At 46.7% G+C, this 26,130-nt stretch overlaps 2 protein-coding genes across 3 annotated transcripts in view; one reads left to right on the top strand and one right to left on the bottom strand.

The window, feature by feature from the left end:
- Positions 1 to 7,076, bottom strand: part of CCNYL1 (cyclin Y like 1) — a 35,741-nt gene extending 28,665 nt beyond the window's left edge. For both annotated transcript variants that reach the window (XM_074145138.1, XM_074145139.1), the window contains exon 1: positions 6,851 to 7,076. In XM_074145138.1, coding sequence (XP_074001239.1) covers positions 6,851 to 7,076 — 226 coding nt within the window. The remainder of the gene's footprint in view (positions 1 to 6,850) is intronic.
- A 14,395-nt stretch (positions 7,077 to 21,471) lies between these two features.
- On the top strand, positions 21,472 to 24,381 carry METTL21A (methyltransferase 21A, HSPA lysine). Its single transcript, XM_074145602.1, has 3 exons — positions 21,472 to 21,618; positions 22,853 to 22,964; positions 23,984 to 24,381. Exons 1-3 carry the CDS (start codon positions 21,472 to 21,474, stop codon positions 24,379 to 24,381), a joined length of 657 nt encoding a protein of 218 aa, XP_074001703.1.
- The last annotated feature ends 1,749 nt before the right edge of the window (positions 24,382 to 26,130 follow it).

Below are 26,130 nucleotides of genomic sequence, written 5' to 3'. Positions count from 1 at the left end.
GCTGTAGAGACGTGGGGGTTCGTCTCTTCTCCCAAGTCACAAGCCATAGGGCAAGAAGAAATGGCCTCAAGTTGCGCCATGGGAGGTTCAGATTGGATATTAGGAAAAATTTTTACACTGAAAGGGTAATAACACTTTTAATTTAATAAATTAAATTTAAATTTAATTTATTTATTATTTAATAAATTAATTTAAATTTAATAAAAAGGGTAATAACCCTTTTAATAATAAGCACTAGAATGGGCTGCCCAGGGAAGTGGTTGAGTCACCATCCCCAGAGGTATTTAAAAGATGGGGAGACATAGTGCTTAGAGATCTGGTTTAGTGATGGTTTTTTGTCAGTATTAGGTTAACGGTTGGACTAGATGGTCTGAAAGGTCCCTTCCAACCTAGGCAACTCTATGATTCTATGAGTCTATCAACCAAATTTTCCATTCCTGTGTACTGTGTGTTAGGTGTCATATGCCACCTGATGGACTGGCATATGTTAAGTTTTTTCTCCTCTTCCAATTGCTCACATCAATGCAAACTTCATTTGAAGTTTGGGCTTTTATGTAAGTTAACAGTTTCATCAAGTTCTGTGCCATTTTAGGCACCAGCTCGAACACAGTCACTTTTTACAGTGGCTTTGTGGATTCTCAGTATACCTGCAGTTTGTTCAATAAAATTAAGTAACTTATCCCCATAAGAAAACATGTCCAACAGTTTTACAGAAAAGCTTTTTTTTTTTCCTCTTTGAAAGAAACTAGCATTCGATAGTTTATTATCTGAGTCTGACTGACATGTCTGATGACAAGCCAGTGTTACTTTTCACACTAGAAAAAAACCTAACAACTATGTTTGATTACTGCAATGACTTCAAGACTCTTTCAGAACTCCAAACAAAAGCAAAGCTGTGCTATAAACACACAGCTCATCAGACACTGCAGAATGCTACCTGGTTGGCAGTCGGATTTTTGTGTAAGCTGTTCAAGTAACACTGATATTTGCATCACTTGCAAGCATGAGCTTTAGTTTTATTCATCGGGCTTTACTACACACATAAATAATTAATGCATAGCTTTTTAAGCCAGTTGCATCTTTGTCCCTTCAAGTGGAAACATTCAGCACTTTCTTCTGAAAACATGATTTTTCTAGCGAGTGAAATAAAAGTGCACATTCAAACTCTTAGCTGTAACAAAGAAAAAAGAAATAAAACAGGTTTAGAAATCTCAAGATTAGCTTGTTGGCAGGGATCTACAGATCCAAGATCTGGGTTCTTAATGTTTGGCAGCATTTTCCTCCTGCCTCCCACAGTAACTTCTTCCTTCTTCCTATATGTAGAAGAAACATTGTTAGAAACCTTAATTTAAGGTGTAACGTAAATTTGGGAGGAGTAGGTTTTTGTGTTTTGTTGGCTTGTGCAAGAGTTCATTCCCATGTTAAGTCAGCTTTTCAGTATGACCTCACCACACTGATTGCACATGAGAGAACAGATACCTCCAGCCACAAAACTTCTGTTGCTCTACAACATCTACTCTGACAGGAGGGAAAAAGCAAGTCTCCTAAAGAGCGCTAGAAGAGGAAAAGATCCTAGAAATGAGTTACACGGAAACCATAGTGAAAAAACAAAAAAGTCAAGATGCAAATGAATTCAGTTTCAGTAATTCCATAAATTTCATCAAAATCCTCAGGTTAGCCATATATTTCATACAAGAGGATCATAGAATCATTTGGTTGGAAAAGACCTTTAAGATGATCGAGTCCAACCACTAACCTAACACTGCCAAGTCCCACTAAACCATGTCCTTAAGTGCCACATCTACATGTCTGTTAAATATCTCCAAGGATATTTAAAAGACTTCCCTGGGCAGCCTGTTCCAGTGCTTGACAATTTCCTCTCAGTATTTCCCATTTTATGAAAATCTCTCTGTTATAATAGCTGTTATACTGGAAGCCTAAAGAAACATTCACCAAACAAATAAGTTTCCTTCCATATGAGCTTCATGTATATATGTTCCACATCAACTATTCTTAAAAAACTAAGGCTTACATAAGTTGCTCGCTGCAGAAGTCTCCAAGATTTAGTGAAGCGAGAAAAGAAGATTTCTTAGCTGTCAGCAGTACCCGAGCATACAAACAGAAATACAGATACTACATGATGGCGATGGTTTCCAATTCCCAAAGTTGTAGATCAATTTGATCATTGTTTCTGATCAACTCACTGATTCAGTCATTTCCACTACAGGCACGTTACAGATAATTTTCTAAATGCCACGACATTAGGCATCTTAAGCCAACAACATGGAAGGTGTTTCAGGCTTGTAGAGAGTCTATTCTCCCACATTTGTCAAGATCACATACTATTTGTAACTGTGACAAATACCTTTGTAATGAATTCCTAGCCAGTTATAGTAAAGAGATATTGAGAGTTCTGGGGAAAGAAAGAGGAGAGTAAGTTAGGTGAAAAACTTGGCAAATACGAGAAAAAAAGGAGAGGGAACACCAGAACAGGGACCAGAGCATCAGTTGGTTTCCACCCCAAACTTCACATTCGTTTAACTAGACAATGGTATTTGTCAGCCTATGCAGCTACAGATTGTCAGAGAGGCACGAAAACCAACATGAGATGGTTAAGCTTTTCTTGTGCTGAAAATTGCTGGCATCAAAAACTTGACTCCTTGTATCAAAGTATTCATTTTTTTTTTTTCATTTAACTTACTAACATTTTAACCAGCATTTAAAAAAAAAAACAGGAAAAAAAAACCCTCCACCCACATGCTTGAAGTAAGCTGACATTATATAAGAGAGGAACAAATGAACCATATTTAGACCTTCTGCAAGAAGTTTTATAGACAAGCTGTTAATGAAATCAGATCACAGACAATCAATATATTCAAGTGTCTGTTCATCTTCAACACTGTTTAATAACTGCGGCATGCAAGCAACGTGAAGCTTGCCCCTTTCAGCATGGCACAGCCTTTAGAAAGCCAGGGGGCTATTGAAAAAAAAGAAAAGTAAGCTCACAGGTGCTTGAAGAGTTATTCCAGGCAGTAGTCTGTCTCAACCTGTTCAGGAAAATCTCACTTACTTCATTCTCTATTAACTCTCCTCTTTTAAGTCCCCTTCTGTTTGTTTTCCCATCTAACCTCTGTGTGATGACCACATTCCACTCAGCACCTCTCTTGATACCATTTGCTGTTCCCTTTCATCCCCGATTGTCTTTTCCCTTGTTATTCTCCATCCACCCACCCCCCAGTTCTTCATGTGAAGATACCAGGTCATTTTGTCCCACCAGTTCAGTAGGTCAACAATCTTCCCCTACGTACGTGTGAATCAGGCAAACCTCTGCTCAAAACTGCTGAGCTCAGCAAACAGCAGTGGCGGAGGGAGATAATGTTTTCCAGTACAAATGAGAAAACTCTGCCAAGCAAGGCCTTGTTCTAGTTTTATCCAAGGATCATAGAATTTATGAAAAATTAGATCTACGTTTAAACACAGGGATTTGGCAAGAAAATGTCAGCCATAAGAAGTTCTCCCCTCAATAACCAGAAAAAAATCGCAGGAAAAAGAAGCCCAAAATAAACATTATCAGACTCTCACTTGGGGAAAAAAACCACAAAACCCAAATAAAACCCCAAAACCCGCCAGTAATCGGCACAGCCTAAATGGCACATTTAAGATCAAAGAGCTGCTATTTCTAAACCTGGAGAGGAAAGCCGCCTTGGTCAATTCAAACTGCTTTGGACCATTGTTTGCATGCTGGAAGAAGGAACACTTAATGCTTAGCTGAACTGTCAACTAGCAGCTTTAGCTTTTGATATTTAACATTAACAGTGTGTGTTATCTCCATCCCATTTACCACTTCTTTTTTCTCTTACATAAATACCACCTCATAACACCCCTATTTTAAGAAAGTGAGATTTTTCTTGTTTAATTCTGATCTGATACAGACAATCTAAGCAGTGCTGACTGTAAAGCAGTGTCTGTTAAGTAGCGTGCTGGAGAAGCTACAGAATAATCCTCATTTAAGAGCATAGACCTGCGAGGACCACATTCTACTTGCTATGGAAAACGCAAGTCAAAACAATACAAAACAAAAAGTCCAAAGCTCAGTTGGTAACTTCTGCATTCCCAATAGAACCAAAACATTCAATTTTAGCAAAACAATTTTAGCAAAACAAGTGTAAAAGTATTAAGACAGACTTAAGAACAATAAACAACTTAAAGACAGAAATTTAAGGAATGAAGTATCTCCATCACATTTGGATGCTAGTTTTCTGATATATTTAGCTGTGTTCTTAGAAACTCCTCGAACAGAGCAGCATGCAACAAAAATAGCCAAGATGATCTTGACTTTTTTTCCCTCCAGCTTTCTTTTTTCCCCCTGCCAATGCATTCAAGAAAAGGCCAGTCAGTAGTTTCCCATCCTTCTGTTATTGACAAAGTTGGCATCCTAACTAACTTATGATATTACACATTAATAAATTACAGAAGTAATATTTATCCCTCAAATGAGCAACAAACTAATGCTCTGTGGTACTCAGCAGTACAGAAACATGCAGGCTGCTTGCATGGTTTGGGAATGCTTTCATATCCCAGAGTTAAGAGGGATAAGCATAGCTATCTGGTATATGCAAGTACTGTATTTATAAATTTATTGTTTTCATAGAAGGTCTTAAGTTAAACAGTATTACTTAAAATTTCATTATAACATCTGTTTCATAACACTCAATTTCAAACTTAGGGAATCATAGAATGGTTAGAGTTGGAAGTTAACTGCCCCAATCCTACCCAGGTAGCGCTTCACAATGTTAAGAAATGAACACAAGAACTTTTACTTCTAATATTGGCCATCCAGAATTGTATTTTCATAAAGATATCAAACTTTGATACTTTTTGCAGCCCTAAACAGTTATATCAATCAAAAAACTGTACACATCATTTATCATTTATAGCAGATCTGAGCCCAGGTACCACTGTAAAAGTGATCTTTAAATTCACCTAAAACATATACGACTTATGCAGTTCTAATTTTAGGACTACCTCCTGTCTCAAGACTAAAGTTTCCATAGCCACAAAAGTAAAATTTGTAATAGCTATATCTTATTCTTGGACTATACACTTTTATTCATATTTGCAAATGAAAAAAATTCAGTTTTCTGAATTTCTTCTACTTCAAGACCAGTTCTGACATTGGGATGGATTCACAATTAAGTCTACTTACTTACCACTGCTGACAGGATCACATACTAGAGATTCAAACAAATACAACCCTTACTCCTGAGCAGATTTATTTAGCTTGGGCATTTTTACTTGGCTTATTAGAATCTTTTAGAGAGTTTAGCTCCTCCTCTCTTAATGAGTATGGGAGAGTTGAGACGTTTCTGTAATATCTTCTCACAAAAATAAAGTTTTATTTCTCCTAGGTGGCAAATATAATTTCTCTTACTGCTGTATTGCACAGCTGTCTCAAAGGAGATCCAAGGGGCTGACTGTTCCATCTCGTTTCTGTAACAGCTGCACCATATGGTGCTGTGCAGAACCATGCAAGTCTAATAATTCCATTTCTGAAGGTTTCCTCACACTCTTTTGCAGTCACCTTCCCTACAATAGCCAAAATTTTTTTCTTAAGTTTCAGATGAGTACATAGAGCAAGTGATAATTGTTATTGTATGCATCATACATTAAAGATGTCAGACAGGCTATCTTTTTTCAACTGAATATATTTCATATAGGTGTGGTTATAATTATGGAAAGGAATAGCAAGATGCTTGTTAATTAAACTAAGTTTTGAATATCACAAGCTATTACACTGTGCTGTATGCTTACAGTATCACGTGAACATACAGACAGACAGGAGCACCCCTAACCTGTTACATGTTGTCTCGGTAACTCACTGCAGCAAAAAAGCTCTTCCTAGGCATGTCTGAAGGGGAGCTGCATTACAGAGCAAGTCTGTGTGACACCAGTGCTCCAGGTATAACTGGAAGGAATCCAAACAGCAAAAACATACTTTCCCATGAGCTCAAGGAAAGCACATTGGGAACACTGAGAGCTACATGACAAGGAACCTCCGTGTAATGAGTCCAGTTATAACCCAGCACCCTGCATAGCTAGATTATAAATTACCCACGTCCAGCCACAATGATGTCATACACACACAATCTTTGTAATTCTTCCCTTATTCCCCACACACCCTCTTCCTTCCTCCTGTTCAACAGAGACTGGAAACGCAGCAGCTTTTGTGAACTGTCTGAACATTACGACTGAGTCACGACTCCATAGTTAAGGAGAAACGAGCAGCCAGACTTCCACCGCAAACGGGAGCAGCCGGGCGCTCTGCAATTATTCTTTCGGGTTCCCCGACCACCCTCTCCAGCGGGGCAGCCAGGGACCAGGGCAGGGCACCCCCCGGGCAGGGGGGGAACCGGCCGCTCCTCCGCCCTTGGCCGGTTACTTGTTAAGCGGGCGCGGTTTGTACTTCGGGAAGAGGTCCCGGGCCCGCAGCCGATGTCCCCGGTCCGGCGGCAGCAAGGCGGCCGTGCCCGCAGAAACGCCCGGCGCTGTCAGAGCACTGACAGCCCCGGGGAACTTTGCTTGGGGCGCGGCGCGGGGCCGGGCCCCGGCAGGCCGTCCTCCCCACCCCCCCTCCCGTCCCCGCCGCGGGGCTCGCCGGACCGCCGGCTGCCCCCGCCGCCGGGACAAAGGGTACGCCGCGGGCGGCGAAGCGCCGCGCCCCGGGCCGCCGGTCCCTCCGGTCACCCACCGGCGGCGGAGCGGGGCGGGGGCACCACGGGGACACAGCCGCCGGCGGGGCGGGGATGCGGTGCCCGGCGCTCCCCGCCGCTCGCCCCCCGCTGCCGCTCACCATCCGGGAACTCCCGGTCGCTGATATGCTGGAGGTGGGGGCCGCCGCCGCCACCGGGATCCGAGTCCCCCGACTCGGCCTCCGCCGATCCCGAGCCGCCGCCCGCCGCCGCCGCCTGGTACGCGTCCACCCAGCGGTCGGGCCCCGGCGCTGCCCCGCCGCCGCGGGCCCGGCTGAGCTTGGGGCTGGCGTCCGGCGATACGCAGCAGGTGACGGTGTTGCCCATGGAGCTCGGAGCTCCCCCGCCGGGCCCCGGCTACGCGGCTCCCGGGCTGGGGCGGGGGAGGGGGACGGAGGGGGAGCCGAGGCGCCGGGCTGAGGGAGGGAGGGAGGGAGGGACGGCGGGGCGGGCCGGGCCTCAGCGCCGCATCACCGTCGCCTCCGCCCCGGCCGGGCGCGGCCCCCGCCCGCCCCAACGGCCGCACGAGCCCCCCCCCCGCCGCCTCCTGCGCGCGGGCGAGCAACGGACCTCGCGCGAGCGGCCACCTTCCCCCGGGCCGGGGGAGGGGCGGGGGAAGGCCGGGGCGCGGGGGTGGGGGGAGGCCCGGCCCCGCCTCGCTCCCACCCAATCACCTCCCGCCGGGGCGCCGCGTGACGCCGCTCCGCCAACGGGCGCGGGGCTCGTCACGCGGCCGCCGCCGCACCCTTCCGGGCCTGGCCCCCTTCGCCTTCTCCACGCGCACACGCACACGCACAGCCAGCGCCGGCTCTCCCCCATTGACCACGCCCCCCCCGCGGAGCCACGCCCCCTGGACACGCCCCCCGGGGGGCGCCTGGCTCGCGCTGGCGCGCACATGGAGCAGCTGCAGCCGCAGCAGGATAATAATAATAATAATAAAAAAAATTAATAGTAATAAAATAATAAATAATATAGCATAAGTAAAGAATACATAAATAACGGTACGGTTGATATCCCGCCTCCGGGGTGGCTCCGCTCAGCAGCCCCGGGGAGGGATGCAAGGAGCCCCTCCCGTGTGAGCCCCCCCCCCGTAAGTTTAGGAGGGTGTTTGCGGGTCTCGCCGACTCCTTTTCCCCCCTTTATTCAAGGTTTTAAGGGCGTCCCGGTTGGTCGGGGGTGTTCTGCCCGCCCGTCCCCGCGGGTGCCCAGGCTTCGAGGGGCCGCAGCTGCCGGTGGGGAGCTCTGGGGTCGGCTCCCGGTGACTTCTCGGTGGAGCCCCTCAAGGCCAGGTGATGCTGCATCTCGCTGCTGGCTTAGGGTGTCGGATTTGCTGCTCTGCGCTTCACCCGCCCGGGCGGCCGGGGGAGGCGAGGTTGCAGATGGCGCTGGGGCTCCCAGGGGCTGCTCTTGGGCTGGGGTGAGAGCCTCCGGCAGTTTCGGCTTGGCGAGCCCCAGCTACCGGAGAGCTTCTCAGAGGGCTGGAATGCTCAGATGCACTCCAGGGAAGATGGATTAGAGGGGGAGATACCCTCGGAGGCCCTGATAAACACAAACGTACGTCATTCTGCAGAAGATCACCTCACTATCACTACAAAAATTTAACTCTGGCCCCTGATAAGAAGAATGGCTCTGCAAAAGTCTTAGGAACACACAAAGTATTACAAAATGCCACTATCGTGCTGGCAGTTTTTCCAGAGACAGGCAGGCTCAGGGTTTTTGCAGGACAAATCCTAACATTGGCTCTCCCATGTGATTGCAGATGCCGAGTTTTCAGACAAAACCATGCCTAGCTTCTTTGTAGAGAGGAAGTCGTAGGTGCTGCGTTTCTAGAACCCGTACAACTTAATCCCAGGCACAATAAAGGGAGGAACTAAGTGATATAGTCTTATATGAGTATTATTCCCTCAGACTGATGAATTATACTTTTTCAGTTGCCGGCAAGTTCTGTAAGCTGTGTTGGCTAAGCCTCTCTACACGCTACTGACAGTTTGTAAAGCCTTGTTACTCCGGAGAAACCTGACCTCGCCGTGGATTACACAAGGGCCTTGGAGAAGATTTGCTTTCAGCACTTTTTGAACCGCTTCAGCCCGACATCCCTCCATCGCCTCTGTGCTCTGCTTGGAAAGCTGCAGGACGGCGGGTCCTACTCCCAGGTCTCAGGAAGACCGGGACTCAGCTGTCGGGGGCAACGAGAGACTCGCCTGAGTCAGGGAGGGAAAAAAAGGGGCTTCACACAAAACAACCATTCAGGAGTTGCTGTTTTCTTCCCTCTGGCGTTGCACCGACTGATTTTTGGTGAGGATGCGGGGGGGGGGAGAGAAGAAAGCTGGAGGGTTGGTGCGGTTTAGTGAAGTAATTAATTCTACAGCAAGAATAAGAGCTGGCTTGCATCTGCTCTATTTAATATTAAAACTGGCATAATTTACCCTCTTACACCAGAAAAGCAATACCTTGACTTGTTTGCACTTGGCTGACTGTTTTAAAAAGTGGCAGTGGCTGAGCAAGCTGCACTCCTGCTGCGCTGCCGGGCCCCATCCAGCAGCTCAAATCCGTGGGAGGTGAGCCTGCTCCATCCGGAGCGGTGCTAGGAATCACAAGGCAAATCTGCGCATCTCAGCCAGACAGCCATGGTGATGAGTGTCCGGTTCTGTGTCCGTCTCATTCCTTGTAACCACGCCAGCACGGGTGAGGGGGCTGCCCAGCTTTGGTGGAGGGAGGTACAACCATAGCAAGCTGGGACCTCTGCTAAGTCTGGGCTTTGGAGCAGCCTCAGGGAACCCTTTGCCAAAGCTGCGGTTTTAGGCGGTGGAAAATCCTTGTTCAAGGGTGAAGAAGAAGTGAGCAAGAGTGGCTCACCAGGCAGCTGAGTGCCAGGACCTGGCCGTCGAGGGCAACACAAAACCTCACATACTTGACCCGATAGATGAAAAATGCTGGGAACTCAGAGTGGCTGGAGTATGTGACGTGTCTCACTGCTATTTGGGTGTGAAGGTTTTGGTTCCTCTCCCTCCCAGAGGTTGAAGTTTCCCATGGGCCTCATACTTGTTCTCGGTGTGTAATGCTGCAAAGGGGAAGAGACGAGAGCTGTTCTTCCCCCGCGCTGGCGCTGCTGTAGAGGATCAGGATTTATACAAAAATGCAGAGGGAGGAAAGAAATCAGCAGTCTGTTTCCCTGTGTAGCCTTATTCATGTAAGTCTTAAGCAAGAGGAAGCTGACTTTAATCCCTGGAAATCACAGAAACAGCAAAATGTCCCACCTCCCCGTCATTCCAGGAGAATTTAAGCTTCCGCTTCCACATACCTCAGTACACCAGTAAAGAGTATTTTTCCATATCTGTGCACGTTTCCCTGTAGCTGCAGTAATGAGCAATATTCATTTCCCCCTCCATTTTGGCAAAGTAACTCTTAAAATCTTAATACAGATCTGATTTATCAGGACAATATGACAAAACCTGTTGCTGTGTGCATTTTCTGCAGAACCAGGCAATCCTTTTAATAGGTACAGCCTGAGCAACACCCTGCAGAGATGAAACACATTATCTTTTATTTATGCAGCTTAGCACTCTATTGACTTACTGTTATAGCAATATACTGAATACCATCTATCATGATTTATTACCGGTCCTGGTTCTCTCCCTATTTTCCATCTTGTCTTTCTACTGTTTTGCTTGATTTACCCCAGTGAATCATCAGACAGTTTCCATTATAAAAAAATCAATTACTTTGGTGTACAATGGGCAGCACATACCTAGTTCCACATTTTGCATGATAAGTAGGCATTTTGGATGGCAGATCTTGGCAATAACAAAAGCATAAGCTGAAAATAGCTTACTATGAACCGTTGAGATTCAGCCCCTTTTCCTCCCACTTGGGGAAGAGAGGTCTGTGCCATGGGACCTTCAGTCGCTGCCCTGTCTCTCCGAGCAGGACACCCAGTGGGCAGGAACTCCCCCGTCACTCACAGGCACCAAGTACTGTGCTTTTACATAATGCGTTGGACTGAATTGTTTTCCCACCCTGCTTGAAGCATTTCCCTTTAGTTGCAGTGTTACACACACACACACACACGCCTGGTTCCAGGGCTGTGCTGGTTCACCAGAGCTGTGGCTGAGGCAATTCACAGTGCAGATGATAGTGCAAGGAGTGGGGGTCAGTTTTATTGAGCTCTCCTGATTACAGGGCTGGCCCATAAAGAATAATAAGTCCTATTGCAGAATAGCAATAATTATGTCCCAGGTAATGGGGGAGAATCTCAGCTCTTCCTGGGTAGGAGCTGAGGGTGATACAGGCAAGCGCCAGTCCCACCGATGGCAGCGTGCCGTTTCTGCACCTCGGCCCACTTTCAAGGTGTACTGGGTGAAAACTGCCATGAAAGAGAGACTTGCAAGTTGATGGGAATGGGATTCACGGGTGCATTTGCCTCCTCACTTCAAGCCAGAGGCAGACACTTAGGAAGAAGCCTGATCACGAGCTACAGCCTATTCTGAATGGGGCTCCAACCTGCATGTTTGCAGACAAAATTCAAACAAATCAGAAAGAACTTGTGTCATCCTCTGCACGGGGCAAACACTTCTTAAAATGGTGAAAGCTTTTTCTTATGGGATGAGAAAACAGTTTATTGCTCAGCTTTAAATGCATGCGGTATTTGTAGTTTGGATTAGCGCTGAGCACTCATGCTCAATTAACCTCTTAAGGATTACGTTTATTTTCATTTGAACGCTGCCTGGGTGCTGCGTTCAGCCAGGATCATTCAGGCAAGGAGGGCACAGACCGAAGCCCTGAATTTTAGGCAGGTGTGATCCTCAAATGAAGGCGTTCTGGGTTTTCTAATTCTCTCTCTTGTTTCAGTTGCATGCCTAACAGGTTTCAGTGACTTGCTATGTTGAAAAAGGACCAGCTCTCAGTGCTGTCCTGAAAGTTGGCACATAAAAATATGCCCCCCCTCCGCATGCTGGCCAGCCTCTGAGCACAGAGCAGGGTGATGTTGCCACTGCGCTGGGTGCCGTGCCCGGCTCAGCTCGGGGAGAGCATCCCCTGCCACCTGGCAGCTATTCCCTACCAAGGCAGCCATGCCTTAATGTGAAGGCAAACGTTTCCTGGCGAGTGTGTTATAGCAGGTTTTCTTACAAGGTGCCACCCAGCCGAGCTGCAGCAGGCAGAGAGGGGATTTGCAGCCCCCAGAAAATGGAGAGATGTGGTCGGGGCAGGGACAGCGGCCCTACAGCTGCCAGGGGTGGGATGCACCTCTCTGGAAACCAAGGGTAGGAGTAACTTCAGTCGGGTCCCTAGGTCTGTTCCTCAAAAGCATACTGCATCTTTCTCCTGGGGAACAGAGTGGAGCAGTTTTTGACTTGTTCTGGCATTGTAGCTTTGACTTTTTTTTTTCTTTTTTCAAAATGGAATCTTGCTTTTATGAAGATAAAAAGTAATTCTCTTGCATTTGTGTTTACAAAGAAAATATGACCTAAATGTAACCTACAAAGTAATAGCTCAAGGGTACTGACTCCCGAATGGATTCCAGTGGGTGTTAATGCCAGCGCGGATGGGAGCTTATAAATTTGACACTTAATGTCATTATTCCCTAAAGAGAGCAAGTTTGTTATAGTGTTATACAGGTCTTCATTCCTCCCCCAAGTGATGGCTCATGTTTAACTTTTAATAACGTGTGGTAGGGAGAGGTTATGTTTGCCTTAATTTTCAGAAAAGGGAAAGCGACTTTGCAAAATGTAGGAAACGAATCCTAATTTAAGCCCTCTGGGGAAGTTGCTGTAATTGCCAGGAGAACTCTACACAGCCTTTAAGGAAGGCCAGGCGGGATTCTGAAACAAAACCTAAATCAGATCATGGTGACAGCCGAAGGAGGAGCAACCTATATTCCCGAGATGCAGAGATGAAAAAGACCTATGATTTATTCTGAAATACAAAGGACCAGACTCACTCCTGATGTGAGTCTAATGAGGTCAAAGGATCTATATCAGCGAGGAACATATCCTGCCAACTACTGAATGCAGCTTCTGAGATATAAGATTAACTATATGTATAGTTGTTTGCAGGGTGCATAATAAATGAAGACTGCCAGGCTTGACAGGACTAATATTAGTGCTACCAGCTGTGTTTTGGCTTGTGGGCTCACAGGGGAAGGTAATTCTGTCTCTTTACTTGGCGCATTTGCCCCATACACGAGCCACTGTCTGTTTGTGTTCAAAGGAACTCCACTTCTCAGACAAGTCTTTACATTTCCCGCAATGGTTACTTGTAGGTAGATTTGTGCATGTTTTTATTTAACTCCCTCTCTGAAAGCTTAGTGCTTGCATTCATAACCACACAACCTTGTAGTCCCTTGTTTCGTGATGCAAAACCAGGCTTCCCTTCATCTGTTAGCAGCAGTATCCCTGAGAGGAGACGTCTGAAACCATAGTTACCAGTTCCTATCTGAATAACAACTCTTGAAAAATTCCCAAATCCAAGGGTATATTCTTGCCCACACTAATTGCAACAAGAAGGTGAGAGTCTCCCAAAATTAAAGGATTTTCCGTAAGCCATCCAGCTTCTCAGTCACCATCAGTCCCAGAAATGGAGAATGGCTCCTTGCAAATGCTCAGTTGTGCTTCACAGGGCCAAGAATCTTAAATCCTGTAAATTCTGCTGCTGTCTTCACCTTGACTCAGTACTGTACATGCCTTTCCAAGGCCATTTGCCTCCTTGCTTGTCTGCAGGGCGATAACACCAGCTCGTGTTGTGTTTTGTTCAATTTCTTGCTTCTTAGAAAGTGTCCCAGCTGTGGGAGGAGTGCTTTCTGATCTTACTCTCAAGCAGTCTATGGATAACTTGGAGAAGAGCCAGGACTTTGTCTTTTCCTGGAAACGTGGCTGCAGGAAGAATGAATCACCAGGTTGAACCTGTATAACCAACTGAAAACAAAAGCTCAGACTTCTGTGTCTCACTGTTGCAAATAATGGGGGGAAAAATAGGCATCCTGTTTTGAAATCCACTACCAGCTGACAGGACAAAAATATTGCATGCATGATTGTCTTTTGAAGCTGACAAGTAACATAAGACTATGGCCATTTAAGGGAAAAAACCTGAAGCAAAACGGTAGTTAAGGAAATAGAAATTTCCAATGTTTTAATGGAAGAAAGTAGCCAGCAAGGTTGTTCAGAACACATGGGGTGGATATTCAGTAGCCCTGAATTTTCACACTTTTAAAACATCTTCTGTACTACCCTTGGCTAGTGGTGAATACATGCAAACCGGGGCCGGGAGCCTGTGTTTCATAGCATCAGGACAGACTGCAGTGCTGGTGTCATTGATTAAATCCGTCCTTTTGTCTCTGCAGCAATATAAGATGTCATTACAGGCAATGCAGAGGCTTCTTGTCTTGCATGCAAGCATCTGGATGGCTGCAGGGATACCAACAGCACAAACATAGAAGAGTTAACATGTCTTTAACTTAGTTTCTCTTTTTCTCTACCTTCATTCTGTCTTGAGAAAATAAAACTAGCTTTGCAGTTTTCAAAGGCTAAGGTAGCGCTAATGGAGACTTAACACCTGAGAAGCGTATTCGAGGTGTGATGCTGCTGCCAAGAAAGACCGAGGCCTGCAAAGCTGTACTTCGTGCGCTCTTGGGCAGAGGGCTGGCAGAACGACTATTTTGATGTATCAGGTGTTGGAAATAGCTGTTACTGCAGGTCATGGATATAAATTTCCTATGAGGAAAAGGAAAATGCTTTCCAGTATTTTAACACAAACATTAACATGGATACATGACTTCATTCAGAAAAGTCAAATTGCATGCATAAGCCCTGCAGCAAGTTTGTTTAGGGCAAACTTCTAAAGGTTTAATTCAAACCCTGGGCCACCAAAGCCTGGGGGGAGGCTCTGAGGAGCACTTCCTATTAGCTTTAAGGTACCTGAAAATGCTTAGACTAGACTCTTCTTTCTTCTCCATTGTATTCTAAGGAGTAGAGGAGAGAAACAATACCATTAGAAATAACACTAAACGCCCCACATTCCACTGGGAGAAATACAGAGAAACTGTCTGAGTGGCCAGGAACCAGATTAGGCAAGCTAAAGTCCAGATAGAATTAAATCTGGCCAGGGACATGAAGGACAACAAAAAAAACTTCTGTAAGTATGTCAGAGATAAAGGCAAGGCTAGGGAAGATATGGGCCCTCTCCAGAAGGAGACCTAATTACCTGGGATATGGAAAAGGCTGAGTTACTGAATGACTTTTTCGCTTCGGTCTTCCCTGGCAAGGGCTCTAACCACACCTCCCAAGTTGCAGAAGGCAAAAACAGGGGTTATGAGAATGAATAACCGCCCACTACAGGAGAACATCGGGTTTGAGACCATCTAAGGAACCTGAAGGTACATAAATCCATGGGACCTGATGAAATCCATCCATGGTTCCTGAGTGAGCTGGCAGATGAAGTTGCTAAGCTGCCTTCCATTATATTTGAAAAGTTGTGGCAGTCTGGTGAAGTTCCTGCAGACTGGAAAAGGGGAAACATAACCCCCATTTTCAAAAAGGGAAAAAAGGAAGACCCAGGGAACTACAAGCCAGTCAGTCTCACCTCTGTGCCCAGCAAGATCATGGAGCAGATCCTCCTGGAATCTCTGCTAAGGCATGTGGAAAATAAGGAGGTGATCAATGACAGCCAACATGGCTTCACAAAGGGCAAGTCATGCCTGACAAATTTGGTGGCCATCTACGATGGTGCTACAGCATTGGTAGATAAGGGGACAGCAACAGACGTCATCTACCTGGACTTACGCAAAGCATTTGATGCTGTCCCGCATGACATCCCGGTCTCTAAATTGGAGACACGGATTTGATGCATGGACCGCTCGGTGGATAAGGAACTGGCTAGATGGCCACACTCAAAGGGTTGCGGTCAATGGCTCAATGTCAAAGTGGAAGCCAGTGACAAGTGGCGTTCCTCAGGGGTCAGTACTGGGACCAGTGCTGTTTAACATCTTTGTCGGAGACATGGACAGGGGGATTGAGTGAACGCATCCTCAGCAAGTTTGCTGACGACACCAAGCTGTGTGGCATGGTCAACACACTGGAGGGAAGCGATGCCATCCAGAGGGACCTGGACAGGCTTGAGAGGTGGGCCCGTGCAAACCTCATGAAGTTCAATCAAGCCAAGTGCAAGGTCCTGCACATGGGTCACAGCAATCCCAGGCACAAATACAGGTTGGGTGGAGAATGGCTGGAGAGCAGCCCTGAGGAGAAGGACTTGGGGGTGCTGGCAGACAAGAAGCTCAACATGAGCCGGCAATGTGTGCTCACAGCCCAGAAAGCCAACTGCATCAAAAGAAGCATGGCCAGCAGGTTGAGGGAGGTGATTCTGCCCCTCTACTCCACTCTTGTGAGACCCCACCTGGAGTACTGCATCCAGCTCTGGAAGGACGTGGACCTGTTGAACGGGTCCAGAGGAGGGCCACGAAGATGATCAGAGGGCTGGAGCATCTCTCCTATGAAGACAGGCTGAGATAGTTGGGGCTGTTCAACCTGGAGAAGAGAAGGCTCCGGGGAGACCTTATAATGGCCTTCCAGCACCTGAAGGGGGCCTACAGGAGAGGTGGGGAGGGACTCTTTATCAGGAACTGTAGCAATAGGACGAGGGGTAACGGTTTTAAACTGAAAGAGGGGAGATTTAGATTAGATATTAGGAAAAATTCTTTACTGTGAGGGCAGTGAGGCACTGGAACAGGTTGCCCAGAGAAGTTGTGGATGCCCCATCCCTGGAAGTGTTCAAGATCAGGCTGGATGGGGCTGTGAGCAACCTGGTCTAGTGGGAGGTGTCCCTGCCCATGGAACTCGATGATCTTTAAGGTCCCTTCCAACCCAAACCATTCTATGATTCTATGATTTTTTGTAAACTTGGATTCTGCTTGGTTTTAAAAGAGTAATCTTTGCACTGAGGCAGAGCTCTTGCATCTATATGAATGCTATGGCTGTTGTCTGCCTGTCCAAATAATTGTTTTAAAATTTTTTAAAATCAGTTGTTGTTAACTAGTTTTAAATTAATAGAGTGCATTTCTTGCGCTGTATTTTCCTCTCCAATTATGTAACACTGCACCTATTGAGCACATCAGAAATTTGGCCACCTAACATTAAGCCTCTAACTCCATCCTCAGACTCCATAAAAGGGTGGGTTTTGAAGCATTTTCCCCTGCCCCAGTATCCCACGCGCCAGACAGTCATGTTACCCTGGCCTACAACCATCAACCAGCTCCAACGAGTACAACAGAAGTTGCTGGTGGAGGAGGGAAATCACAGCACTGCACCACAGTTTCCCTGCCACAGCCCCACGCTCACCAGAGCACTGCTGGAGCAGCCCTTTCCAGTATCTACCCGTGTGCACACTGATGCCCACTTACGTGTCAGTCGTGCTCCGGTGGCTTAGGGACTCTCCTCTCACAAGACCCGGCATGTGGCATCTCATGGCTTGGAAGTCCATTGACTGGAGACACGGATAAGGCTGTAGGTCTGTGAACATCTGAAAGTGCAGTGATAAGTGGAGGAGGTTTCCAGCAAACGAAGTGCAGCTGGAGCTGCAGTGGCTGCTTGTGAAGAGCTTACTCATTTTGCTTTTTGTTCCTTAATTAAAACTTCAGAATAACGTCAGCTTTCAGACCTGCATGGCCTTTGAGAGATCAGTCACATAATTCCACTAAAAGCTAAGTGATCTTTCTGTAACAAGACATTTTAATAAATGTGGTGATTATGTATGACAGTTTATCAAGATGTGAGGTTGAAGGCGTGAATGTAATGTTACTGACGGGAACTATTCCCTCTTCAGGGGCTCCAGAAACTTCCTGCGTTTCAGCTCAAGCACTTACGAAATTATACATCTTCATATTTTTTATCATTACTTCCATTGTTTAATGTAACTCTGCATGTAAAGGAAATGACACGCTAGATCAGACCATACATTTACTTCAATATTTAACTTTTTTGTTTGCAAGGATCTTGCTGAAGCAGCAAGTTGTAAGGTCTACTCATAACCTGTCGGTTTCTGCAGAAACTTAAGTTTTTATTTTTAATTCAGCCCATCGGTTCAGTTCAAGCTGAGGCTGTCTTGATTCCGCAACTGCAAACTGTCATAGCCAAATTAATCTTTTAAGTCCCATTTATCTCACTGGTGTGGAGAATCTGGAAGCTACCGGTGAAGGTGAAAATGTAAAAATTGTTAAATCCTTTCACTGCTAGTCATTTGAATGGCCACTTATGGTGATATTTAGGGAGAAAGACTGCTTTCTTTTCTGGGTTTTTCTCCAAGCTTTGTGTTAGCTCCTGTTTGTTTGGTTGATGAAAGCTCTTAGCAAAATAGATATTTGTCCAAACTTTACTTCAAAGACAGCTTTTGTACTTCAGTGGATTGACAACCAGAAGTAGCTGCTATTTATTTAGAGAGGAAAGGATTAAATGTGTACGACCAGAAGTTTCTACAAAAATGTAGAACAGAACCATTTGGAATAAGGCGTTGCTGTCGGAGGGTTATCAACAACACAGATTTCTAGATAGTGTTTGAAAAAAAAAAAAAATCAGATTGTTTCTATTTATACCTGCCTTTGCCTTGGTAACCAGAGACTGCGTGAGGGATGCAGTATTTTCCCCACCTCATGGATGGCTCCAAAATCCATGCGCAGCCATGCGGTACACGCAGCGGCTGCAGAACTATCACAAGAACCGTCATACTCATTTCTAAGAGAGGATTTTAAATATTAAGCAGGAAACAGAAGATTTCAGAAAGGGAGATATATTAGTATAGCTTCAAAATAATTTGCTCTCATTTCTGTCTCATTTACTTGATTCTTTGATCTTCTGAGTATTACAAGGACCATTGCTCTTAAACACTTTTTCTTAATAACCCCAAGTAGCTTACCTGCATCCAGGGTAGCAGGATTTACTTATAATTGGACACATTATGCCTTTGCTTTATCAAGGAGCTGAATAAGATAAGAATGGACTTGAATTGGTGTTTCTTTAACTCATTCTTGCTTACTCTAAATCAGCTACTCCCTACTTTGCAAGTTTATCTGCAGCTTAGGTGCCCTTGTAGGCTTCTGCAGGGTTTAAAAGCTGAACCATGTTATGTTCTTGCAACTTTATTGTTGTGCTAAGCTCCTACCCCGCTGGGAGAAAAAGCATTTCAGTTCCGGGCAACTGTTTTCGTTATAATTCTTTGTTGTTGCATTTTCCTTACCCTTTTACTGTCAGGATGGGTGGAACAAACTAAGCCTCTTTCTCTGTCATTATAATACTTGGGTACTGTACCTTCTTAGAAAATGGATTTGGAGATGGGAAAAGCAGGTAAATATAGGCTTAGGATGAATATGGGGAATCAGGGCCCTTACTGAACTTCTAGTGGGCTTGCTTCCCTTTTAAAAGCTTCACTATCCAGTTATGACCTGGAAAGTAATTGCTATCTCCTGTATAAGACTCACAGAAGTCAGGGCCAAAGCAACATTAGCAAGGAAGGTGAAATAGTTCTGGGAAGCGGAGCAGGATTGGTAGCGAACCTGTTGGGCTTCAGAGATAGTCAGGGATATCTGACTTACAAAAACATGTTCTTGGGATAAAAGCAGTCATTGCATTATCATCCCTGAAAACCAATGTATAAATTTTCACATATAGCCTTCTTTCACTCTCGTTGCTATTTTGCCAGACCCTAGGTCTTACAAAATACTGAAGAAGAATACTGGGAAGAAAAACGTTCTAGGGGGAGGAGAGGAGACAGTTGAGAGTGCTGGAGCCCTTGCTCCACTCCTCCACATCTTCTCGGCTGGAGATCCCAGGGCTGGCGCGTGCTGCTGGAGGTGGAGGCAAAAGCTTTGTGCCATTTGGGAGTTTCCCCTTCGTTTGTCTGATGGTGTAGTTTAGGCACAGCGTAAGAGATTCAAAAACTCATCCAAGCAGATTTCTCATTTCAAGTGTAATCGCTCTCATTGCTTTTCCCACACTGCCTATATAAATAATTAAAAAAATAATAGAGATAATAGCACAAGCAGTTTCAAACTCTCAAAAACAGGAGTAGTGGCAAGGGACCAGCACTTTAGGACATAAAACCACAATAAGCTGAATCATCGCACCTGCTCTGGCATGTTTATGAGGAGAAGTCTAAGTTGCCATAAGACAAGTATGAACTGGTTTGGGGCAAGTGAAATTCTGATTTCCATTCCCCTACAGTAGCAGAACCCTAAAAACAAGTTTCTGCTACCCCTGTGCAGCCTGTAATGCTCCTCCACAAAGGCTTTCATGAATCTTGAGCCACTCTGTTGAAATCAACAGCTTTCAGATGTAACCACATTTGTTCTCATCTGCCAGCCAGATTCGCTGCTCCCTGTGGGAAAGAGCAGGGATGTTTTCTGGAGCTGGTTACACTCCCCAACTTTGAGGGCCGGCCTCGCCCCATCGGAGGTGACACTGGGAGCTGCTGACCCACACAGCCACTGGAGAGGGGTGCAGGGAAGGCATGCTGCTCTCCTGCCCTGCTCCCTCATCTGTGTGGTCCTTCACACAGGAGGCCTGCCCCCTTGTAGGGGCTGAGGAGCACGGCTGGAGGTTCTGTGCCTTTGGTGGAGTACCTGGAGCAGCACCTCCAGGCAGGCAGAAAGGCCCTCCTGTGGCCTTTAGCAGTCTTTGGAGAAAGTTCAAGTAGCTGGAGAAGGAGACACACAAAGGAGAGGCGCACTGTGTTGTTTTGCCAAACGAGATTAAACAGAGCCAAAGGTGAAGAGAAGCCCATGAACAACTCCGCAGGAGCGTTACCCCCGCTCCACCGCCTGAGAGCAGCTTTGGCCTTGGTCAGTGCTCTGACCCAGATGCACAAGAAGTGTGACGGTTACCCCGTTATTGAGGGATTGCTTCCAGGCTGGTGATGAGCACTTCCAGGGACAATGTTCACTGTGCTGGGAATGGAGGAGGCGGCTGGTGGGCTGGACAAACACCTTTCCTTCGCACCGACTCTCAAAAACCTCTGAAACAAAAGCCGTGAGCTGGAGCCACAGTGAGGCCGTGGGGACAGCAGACAATGTCCCACAGGGCGTCTGGCACCTCATACCTGTTTGCCTGGCAACGTAGGTCTGAAAATGCCAGAAGGCCCCCCGGCCTCAGCCTCCTGCAGGAAGCAGTGCCACGCTGTTCCCCCCGGGGATGCCATGAGGACCTCCCAGGGCCGGGCGCGAGCACAGCTCTGACCCAGCCAGCGGCCCCTTCTCTCCCGCCCTGGCTGAGGGGCAGGAGCGCTCTGGAGACCTTCCAGCCCCCGCCTCATCCCTCATTACCCGGGATTTGATCGGCCCCCCGGCCTGACCGCGGGAGGCCGCTGAACGCCGCCGGCCCCACCGCCGTTCCCTAGCCGGGCGGCGGCCCTGGGAGGCCGCACCCGCTCCAGGCGGCGGCGCTGGGGGCCGGACCGCCCTCTTCGCCGCGGCCCCGGGCCTGCGACGCGTGAGTAGCGGGCGGGCCGGGCGGCGAGGGGCCGAGCCCGGGTTCAGGCCCAGGGGAGAAGCCGGGCCTTTCCCGGCGGCGGCGTCCCGCGGCCTTCCCCGACCCTCGGCTCGGCCTCGGGCAGCGGCGCGGTGCGGAGAGGGCCCTGGTCCCGGCGGCGGGCAGGGCGGGCCGAGGGGGAGCGAGGAGGAGGCGGCGGAGAGCCGGGACGGCCGGGGCTGCGCCAGCGGATCGGGAGGCGGTGGGCCGCCGGCGGGATGGCCTTGGTGCCCTACGAGGAGGGAGGCGGCTGGGGAGCGCGGCAGCTGCACAGCCCCTGGGCCACGTACCGCTTCGCCGGCAGCACCATCCGCCTCCGGCAGGACTGGCGGCGGCTGGGGGTGGCGGCCGTGGTCTGGGATGCGGTAGGTGTTCACGCCACACAGAATGTTTCTGTGCTCGATGGCTTCCCTGGCTTTCAGAATCACCACAGAGAGTTATTTAATACGGAATTATCATAGAATCGTAGAATGGTTCGGGTTGGAAGAGACCTTAAAGATCATCGAGCAGGGACACCTCTCACTAGAGCAGGTTGCTCAAAGCCCCATCCAGCCTGGTCTTGAACACCTCCAGGGATGGGGCATCCACAGCTTCTCTGGGCAAATTGTTAAGGGAAGACATTTTTCCTATTTTTTTTTTTTTCCCCTCTTAAGAGATCCTGGAGGATGGCAAGGGAAACGGGCCACCTTAAACCCTGCACGGCCAGTGCCTAATACAGGAAATATTCTGGATCACTCACGGAACTCTCACCCATTTCTTAACAGTGGCCCGTGATGTTTGCTTAACGCCCTTTGGAGTGCAGCAAGGATGCTGCTGCTTGAAGCCATCAAGAAGGACTGCTGATAGACTTTATCTTGGGGATAAGAACCATCTAAAACAGAGGGGTTCGTGGTGAGCCCAAGGCTGCAGGTCGCAGTATCGCTGTAGGAATCCAAGGGCTTCCCAGTTGGTTGTGTCTCTGTCCAGACACAAATTGCACTTTTACCTCTAGTTTTAAAGGACAAGCATAGCAATTTTAGTAAACTCCTCACATGAATCAGCACACAGGGTGCACAGACATCAGCTTTGACAGAACTTGCTATGGAGAGAGTGCCTTATCAAGATTTCTGTAAAATATAACACATTAGATACAACCAGATTGAAGTGTTCTTACTTTACGCTCCCTATGTCCTTCCTGATGACATGCCAGCGTTGTGCAGAAACCTTTTGAAATACCACGTTAGATACTATGAAACCTTACCCTGGACTTTCGCAATATGGTGTTCATTCACCAATGTTTGATACCCTCCATTTTTTTCTTTCCAAATGCAACTCTTTCTGCCTCCTGTTTATGTTTGGGGATTCATGAAGCAGTGTTACCACATCCAAGTTGTAGCCTCTGTGGTTCTTTTTTCCTTCTGCCTGTAAGGGTCTTCCATAAAATTCATAAGAAGACCACATGTGCACACAGGAGGCAGAGAAGGCCTGAACCAGGTCTTGCTGCAGACCTGAAGTGCCCGACCTTTCCCATAACCTTCTCTCTCAGTGTAAATCAGAAATCCTGTGTTCAGTATGACTGAAATGAGCCCTGTGCTTAATTGCCGTTTTCTTTTGGCTTAGGCTGTTGTCCTGTGTGCTTATCTGGAGATAGGAGGCATTGATCTCAGGGATCGGTCTGTGATTGAGTTGGGAGCTGGAACTGGATTGCTGGGAATAGTGGCCACATTATTAGGTAAGGGCTTTTTTGTTTGCTTGTTTAAAGCAATTTACAACTGTAGTAAAACTAGCACTTTTACATCTACGTGCCTGGTATAGAAGCTAGCACCAAAGCTACACGTGTGGACTGTCATGTTGCCTGTCTGAGTCACCTTCCGTTAGACTTCAGAGCCTGCTGTGTTATTTATTGTAGCGATGGTGCCACTGCAGTTTACTTTATGGTGGGACCCTGTTAAGGCTGATACCTGTTACCATGGTGCTCAGCTCAGCTGCATTCAGTTCTGCAGCTATTCTCCCCCAAGGAGCAAGTGCTGTTCTTCCACTTGTCATTGTATGCAGCACAGATAAAGCTACAGACAGAAGCCACTCTCTGAGCTTGTGTAAACCTTGTTAGCTTATCTTGCAGACAGGGGAACCAAGGTCTGGAGAAATGAAGTGATTTGCCTGTGATCTGTCTGTGGCGGAAGCGGGGACTGGGTGCTGTGTTAAGTTTGTGCTAACTGTCCCAGGTTAACTTTCTAATTCAAAGCTCTTGTGGCTGTGGAAGGTGCCTATTGAAATAATAAAAACAAAGCAGTTTGACAAAATACAATCATGACATGCAAAGTCACACAGGCATAACTTTTGTCTGATCTGTGAAAGGCTCTCTAGCTGCCTCTCTCCCACGGAACAAATACAGAATTGGAGCAGGTTAATTGTAACAATCCCTGTAACTTACTCTGTTGTCACCTATGGAAAGGCAGAAAGTAACTCCTTTACTTTCATGAAGAAAAAGCTCCAGAAAACACTTTTTGTTCCCTACCTAACAATCTTCATGTGGAGTACACTTTATATTCTTAAGTGACGGTTGAAGGGTAGGATGTATGTAGATAGTGGACTTTTTGCTTGTTTTGTTCTTTTGTTTGTTTTTAATCAGGCAGCTCAGGGGAGTTGTTAATGTTTAACAGGAACTAAGGAGCCTGCTTGACTTATTCCAAATGCTGTATTTATGGACATCGATTATTTGTCTGAGACATAGTCTCCTGTTCCACGTAGGTGCTCGCGTTACCATCACAGACAGGGCGGCAGCACTGGAGTTCCTGGAGTCAAACGTACAGGCTAACTTACCTTCTGAACTACATCCGAGAGCTGTGGTGAAGGAACTGACTTGGGGAAAAGACCTGGGTAATTTCCCTCCAGGAGCATTTGACTTCATCCTGGGTGCAGACATCGTTTATCTGGAAGAAACTTTTGCAGAACTGCTTCAGACCCTGGAGCACCTGTGCTCAGAGAAAACTGTGATTCTTCTTTCCTGTCGTATCCGGTATGAACGGGATCACAAATTCTTGAAGATGCTGAGAGGCCGTTTCTCTGTATATGAGGTCCACTATGATTCCAGTAAGGATGTTCATATCTACAAAGCACAGAAGGGTAGTCGCAAGGATGACTTTTGACTGTGTACTTTGTTAGTAAACCACTGATGCTGTTCAATCCTCCCCTTGTTTCTACTCAATACACTTGTTCCTAAGCATATAATTGCAGTTGTGTTATTTCACTGGCTTCTTGTTCTGATGGTCTTGTCTGATCACTTGGGTCTGATACAGCGAGGATTGTGCTTCCGTTCTGCATACTGAAGCTCTGCTTCGTTTCTCAGTAGAGTTGCATAGGGTTTCCACTGACTTTTTATCAACTGTAATTTTTGAAACTGATTTAAGTTGCAGAAATCTCCAGGCATCAAAAATGTCATCAAAAGATCTGTTGTTTAAAATCAAGCCACACTGAATTTCTGTGGGAACCAGAAATAGCTTAAAGTGAGACTTTTCCCCCCTTATCGCTTCCTTAACTCTAGTAAAGTAAAAGTGGATGAAATATAAGCTAAGACTCCAGCTCTAAATACTTTAACTCTTCAGGCCTTCTACATCTTAAAAGTTGTGGTAAGAGAAGCCATTTAAAGGGTAAAACCAGCAAAGGCAGCTGCTGTAAAGTTGTTCTGTTGCTGTCACTGCTGCATTGAAGAGGCACAGGAAACAAAGAGCAAGATCTGTGTGTGGGGTGGGTTGGGAATCAACTGCAGAGTAAGCCAACCTAGAAACAGTGGTGTTTTCACCTGACTTGCAAGCCTGGAGGCTGCGCCTGCAGTACCAAAGCTGTCGTGGTTCTTGGGTTGTCCCTAGCAAGGTAACTTTCCCTCGCACAGATCAAGGCTCCTTGCAGCAGATACACATGCACATGTGCCAGCAGGGAAAGCGAAACAAGTAGACTCAAACTGTTCTTTAGCAAGTCATTCCTTGACTCTCAAAGTACTGCTAAATAATGTTCTACTTTTTGCCTTTGTGGCTCACTGAGAGCACTTATTTAGAAGAGGCGGGTGCTGCTGTAAAGTCTTTGTAGCTGGGGGAGTACTTGTTCTTGTATTACTGGGGACCTTGGGGCAGTGTCTAGATTTCAGCATGCTTCCTGTGCACAGTGGTAGTTAGGTGCTGTTCTAAGTAACTGATTTCATACCTTGAGCTTGTAAAAACACCTGTGTTTGTTTATCCCACAAGATCCTATGTGAAAAGTGCTGCAGCCTGGAATCCAGCTTGCACCAGCAGCAGACTTCCTTCTCTTTTTAGTGCTGGACGACTGAAACTGGTAAAAACAAGACGGCTACACTTCTAAATGCAGGAATTGCTACAGTACTTTTCTTTGGTGGATGTGGAACATTTTTTTCCTTTGAACTTAATTTACAAAGCCCCAGGTCAGGCTTAGGCTTTAAGCGTGTGCATGTCTGACACCGGCAACAGCAAACACCAGCAGCTGCTTCAGGCCATGGATGTTAGGAGCTCTTTATCACTTCTGCTTCCACCCAAGTTCCTAACTGGAAAAGATGCAGAGGGTCTGTGGTCCAGAAGCGGTGTGCAGACTGTAATCTGGAAATGACACATTTATCATTACAGCTCCCATGAATGAGGCCCGAAGGTCTTGTGCTTCATTCCTGATGCATCTCTCACGTGTTTTCAGCTAAGTTTCTTGCTTGGCTCTGGACTTGTCCTGAAAGTTGCTGCTCTAAAACACTTACTGCTTACAACAGTATCCTGAGAAGCCACATGGTGTCACTAAAACAGTACTTAGGCAGCTGGGTGGTAATCTGCAGTCTGAAACTATAGAGTTGAAGTCCCTTTGAGGGAAGGAAGACAGCACCTTTAATTAAAACCAGAACA

The sequence above is a fragment of the Numenius arquata genome, chromosome 3, assembly GCF_964106895.1.
Source record: "Numenius arquata chromosome 3, bNumArq3.hap1.1, whole genome shotgun sequence".
NCBI classification, from domain to species: Eukaryota; Metazoa; Chordata; class Aves; order Charadriiformes; family Scolopacidae; genus Numenius; species Numenius arquata.
Note: the sequence above shows the minus strand (reverse complement) of the source record. Positions and strands in the feature narration are given on the sequence as shown.